The sequence below is a fragment of the Anarrhichthys ocellatus genome, unplaced genomic scaffold, assembly GCF_004355925.1.
Source record: "Anarrhichthys ocellatus isolate YVR2014 unplaced genomic scaffold, GSC_Weel_1.0 scaffold1095, whole genome shotgun sequence".
NCBI lineage: Eukaryota > Metazoa > Chordata > Actinopteri > Perciformes > Anarhichadidae > Anarrhichthys > Anarrhichthys ocellatus.
The window spans coordinates 6,579-10,988 of record NW_022281069.1 but is presented as its reverse complement, the minus strand read 5'-3'; the positions used below and the strand labels follow the sequence as shown (position 1 = coordinate 10,988).

Genomic DNA, 4,410 nt, shown 5'->3' with positions numbered 1-4,410 from the left:
AAAAAACATCCCTTCCAGCTGCATCACCCAATATAGACATACCTACTACCGATAACCCTTCACCTAAACAAGTGCCTGGCTGGTTATAGTGCCCCCTAGTGTCAACTAAAATAAATACAAAAGTAAAAACAAAATAATCGAACTAATAAAAGTAGCTCCAACACAGTGAATAGAAACACAATGACAGCCTGTTCCTTTAAGGCCAAAACTATCCTAATGTACATAAACAACCAACATGGCTGCTGTTAGTACCAGGCGGCATCCTCCGGTTCTGCCAAGTGAATCCGATGCCTCATGTGTTAAAGCTGCATTCTCTCTAGTGTCCACCAGGGGGCGACTCCTCTGGTTGTATAGAAGTCTATGAGAAAATGACTCTACTTCTCTCTTGATTTATTACCTCAGTAAACATTGTAAACATGAGTTTATGGTCTCAATCTCTAGTTTCAAGTCTTCTTCAATACAGCATGATGTTCATTTAGTACATTATGGTCCATTTAGAGTCACACAGACCATAAAGCAGGGGATGCTTTAGGGCGGGACTACACGGTGATTGACAGGTCTCTACCAGATATTAGATACGCCGTCTCTACGTCACTCCTCCTCAGTCTGTGGTTAGTTCTCACAGCTGTTAAGCTAACAGGCACAGTGAACGTAGGTCGACAGGTAGCCCGTCCAATCATTACATGCAGGCTGAATTAAATTACTGGACCTATTGGCTTATTACAGCCATGTGACAACAACAGATACCTGAATCTTGTTTGTTGTCAGAGCATTTGATTTATTGATTGCTGTTGGGATGTAAAGGGAATTGCAACAAAATATTATTGAAGAAGATCACCAACCTTAGCTTAAGTCAGTTTTCCCAGAGTCCTCCTGGTTTGACTGCGATCCTCACGGTGTGTTTTCTGCTCAGTGCTGCTGACCTGGGTGAACTGCTCCAGCGTTCGTATGGCCACCAGGATCCAGGACGTCTTCACGGTGGGGAAGCTGATGGCTCTGGGCCTCATCATTGTGGTCGGCCTGGTCCAGATCTGCAAGGGTAACATCCTCAGCCTGTGACCCATAAAGCTTTGCTGCTCCCCTGAAGAAGAAAGAAGCCACTCAAATGTCTGATTTATCTTTCCAGGGAACTACGAGGCGCTGACTCCCCAGGTGGCCTTCGCCATGGAAAGGACGCCAACGGTGGGTCAGATCGCTCTGGCCTTCCTACAGGCGTCCTTCGCCTTCAGTGGCTGGAACTTCCTCAACTACGTCACAGAGGAAGTGGTTGAACCCAGACGGTGAATATACCCACTTTTGTCATCACCTTCTCAACATCTTCCAGCTTCCGACTCAGCGTGTTTGTTTGCTCCGCTTGCTCAGACTGTTGGCGACATTTGGGGCTTTTTTTCAGGGGCAGCTTTTGTATAAATCAAATCTTAAAAGGAATAGTTTGACATTGTTTTTCTGGCAGAGAAGATCGATACCGCTCTCTTATCTGTTCATTAAATATTGAGGTGGCACCAGCAGCCGGTTATCTTAGCTAAGCAGAAAGACTGGAAATAGAGGGAAACAGCTAGCCTGGCTCCGTCCAACAGTAACAAAATCCACCGACCGGCATCTCGTTTGCATGTTGTGTTGCATTTGTTTAATCTGTACAAAAAACAAAGTGTATCATGACAATTTGTCGTTTTACGAGGCAAAATGTGCAGGAATAGTTCTGGGCCCGTTTTAAAACAAATTGTCGGTTTCACACTAACATGAAACATGAACTATTCCTTTCATATCCGTCGTTACATCTTCACTTTTTTTGTGATGTCATGTTTGGTGTGATGTCAATTTCACTTTTAGTTTTACTTTTATAGAGGTGCATAACCGGTGGCTCATTTGCATTTTCTCCCCAGTTTACTCTTAACTATTTTATGAACTGTGTTCGTCGAAGGAGATCCATATTTTCTGTTCATGTATAAACTGATAACAGTTCAAAACAATGAGCCTAGTTATTGGAGAGTTTTGTGTTGGTTGCCATTTACCATTCACACTGGCTGCGTTCTGCCACCGGTTTCTACATGTTATGATTGTGTGTGAACCCAACCTTCATGCATGTTTGATCGCTCTTCTTGGTTTTGATTGTATCATCTGTGCATGGCGTGTGACCACGGTCAGGAATCTACCTCGTGCCATCTACATCTCCATACCATTGGTGACCATTGTGTACACGCTCACCAACATCGCCTACTTCTCCTCCATGTCGCCCGAGGAGCTGCTGTCATCCAATGCCGTGGCTGTAGTGAGTAACGTGGCGATATGACGACGAGTCGCAATTATGCTTCATCTCTCAGATATTTAGGTCAGCGGTGGATAAAAAAAAACACTTTCTAGATCAGGAACAAGCAACCAGTGGTGGAATGTAACCAAGTACATCTACTCGAGTACAATCTTGACATACAGAGTAACGTATAAATATTACATTTCCATTTACACTAGAGGACGAGTAGATCCAGAATTCATACACTTCGATAAGATACTATAAATATCATAGAGTATAAAGTACATGAATATCAGATAAAAGGCAACAAATATAGATTGAAGCAGAACAATTCGTTCGATAAAAACATGTTGTGAATTTTGGAAATTATAACATCTTCATCATCATTTTGACTTCTGGACTAGATCACACGAGCCGGAATCAATCCTATGGAAGCCACCACTGGAATCTAATTCTACTAAAAGTATAACATTGTCTGATCCGCATCGAAATACAACATTAAACACAATGAACAGACGAAGAAGCTGTGCAGCGTTGATTTAGAATTTGAATGTCAACGTCAAACTACTCAGTGCAGCCCTAGAACTGTCCATCTCTCACAGTCATGTCGTGGTGTTTCATCACATCAGTCATTCTGTCTGTCGTCCTGCTGTCCAGACGTTCGGAGAGAAGCTGCTGGGAATGTTCTCCGTCATCATGCCGATCTCCGTGGCTCTGTCCACCTTCGGAGGGATCAACGGCTACCTGTTCACCTCCTCCAGGTTAGAGCTCCTCCCTCATGCTCCCTCATGCTCCCTCATGCTCCTATACTCTGCTTTGATACGGCTGCTGACGGGCCGTCTGATGTTTCTGCCCTCAGGTTGTGTTTCTCTGGAGCCAGAGAGGGTCACCTGCCCAGCCTGCTGGCCATGATCCATTATAAGAACTGCACACCCATCCCTGCCCTGCTGGTCTGCGTACGTACAACCTCACACTGATGATACACCAATGTTTGTGCTTCACTCAGATGATGCATCCGTCTATATACAGTATTTATTTCGATGTTGTCTCTCTTTTTATTGTATGTTTGTGTTTATTTGAATGTCAGAAGGATATTAAAAAACGGATCAATGGAAATTTGGATTACAGATTTGCTAAGGTTAAAGAAATCCATCCATCCATTATCCAAACCGCTTATCTTGTTCAGGGTCGCGGGGCGCTGGAGCCGATCCCAGCTGACATTGGGCGAAGGCAGGGTACACCCTGGACAGGTCGCCAGTTCATCGCAGGGCACATGTAGAGACAGACAAACATTCACGCTCACAACTACGGGCAATTTCGAGTCTCCAAATAACCTAAGCTGCATGTCTTTGGACTGTGGGAGGAAGCCGGAGAACCCGGAGGGAACCCACGCTGCAACAGGGAGAACGTGCAAACTCCACACAGAAGAACCACCCGGGATTGGGGATCGATCCCGGGTGGTCCTTGAAATCAGCGCTTCGAAGTTCACCAACAGGGGCTGTCAAACAAACTTTGAGCTGGCAGTAGCCCGCTAACGAAACAAAGTTAACTAGCTGTGGCTAATTGGCCTTACTCGGCAGAGATGTTCTTCTCGAAGTCAAGAGCGTAAGAACGTAATTATAAGTGTCTTTAGTTAGGTGGCGCGGGGTGTGATATCCCATACTATGTGTGTTGTACTGAACATACAGAAAGCAACCACACGTTTATTTTTGAATTCAAAATGTAATGGTATATTTCCAAAGTATTTTTGATCTTTTAAGATGGAACTCTAACATCTGTGGAGCGCCTTTTTAATATTGATCACATTGTCATGCCTTGCTGTGTTTTTCAGTGCGCTGCCACGATTGTTATACTCTGCATCGGAGAGACACACAACCTGATCAACTATGTCTCCTTCATCAACTACCTATCGTACGGCGTCACCATCGCAGGCCTGCTCTACTACCGCTGGAAGAAACCCAACCTGTTCCGACCCATCAAGGTACCGATACTTCTTTATACCAGTGGTGGAATATAACCAATTACATTTACAAAAGTACTTTACTTAAGTACAAACTTTAGGTACTTTACTTGCGTGTCAGATGGAAATCAGGAGGCAACCTCCAGTTCTGAAAAGTGAAGTCAAAGCTTCGCGTCCTAAAGCTGCATTCTCTCTAGTGTCT

The 4,410-nt window shown here is 44.4% G+C and overlaps 1 protein-coding gene across 1 annotated transcript in view; it reads left to right on the top strand.

Annotated features, from left to right (window-relative positions):
- Positions 1 to 587: 587 nt before the first annotated feature.
- The window catches only part of LOC116377284 (asc-type amino acid transporter 1-like), a 6,431-nt gene continuing 2,608 nt past the window's right edge, over positions 588 to 4,410 (top strand). The window contains exons 1-6 of the mRNA XM_031838884.1: positions 588 to 1,039; positions 1,127 to 1,280; positions 2,146 to 2,269; positions 2,906 to 3,009; positions 3,108 to 3,204; positions 4,080 to 4,229. Of these exons, the coding sequence (XP_031694744.1) occupies positions 949 to 1,039; positions 1,127 to 1,280; positions 2,146 to 2,269; positions 2,906 to 3,009; positions 3,108 to 3,204; positions 4,080 to 4,229 (720 nt within the window). The 5' untranslated portion in view covers positions 588 to 948. The remainder of the gene's footprint in view (positions 1,040 to 1,126; positions 1,281 to 2,145; positions 2,270 to 2,905; positions 3,010 to 3,107; positions 3,205 to 4,079; positions 4,230 to 4,410) is intronic.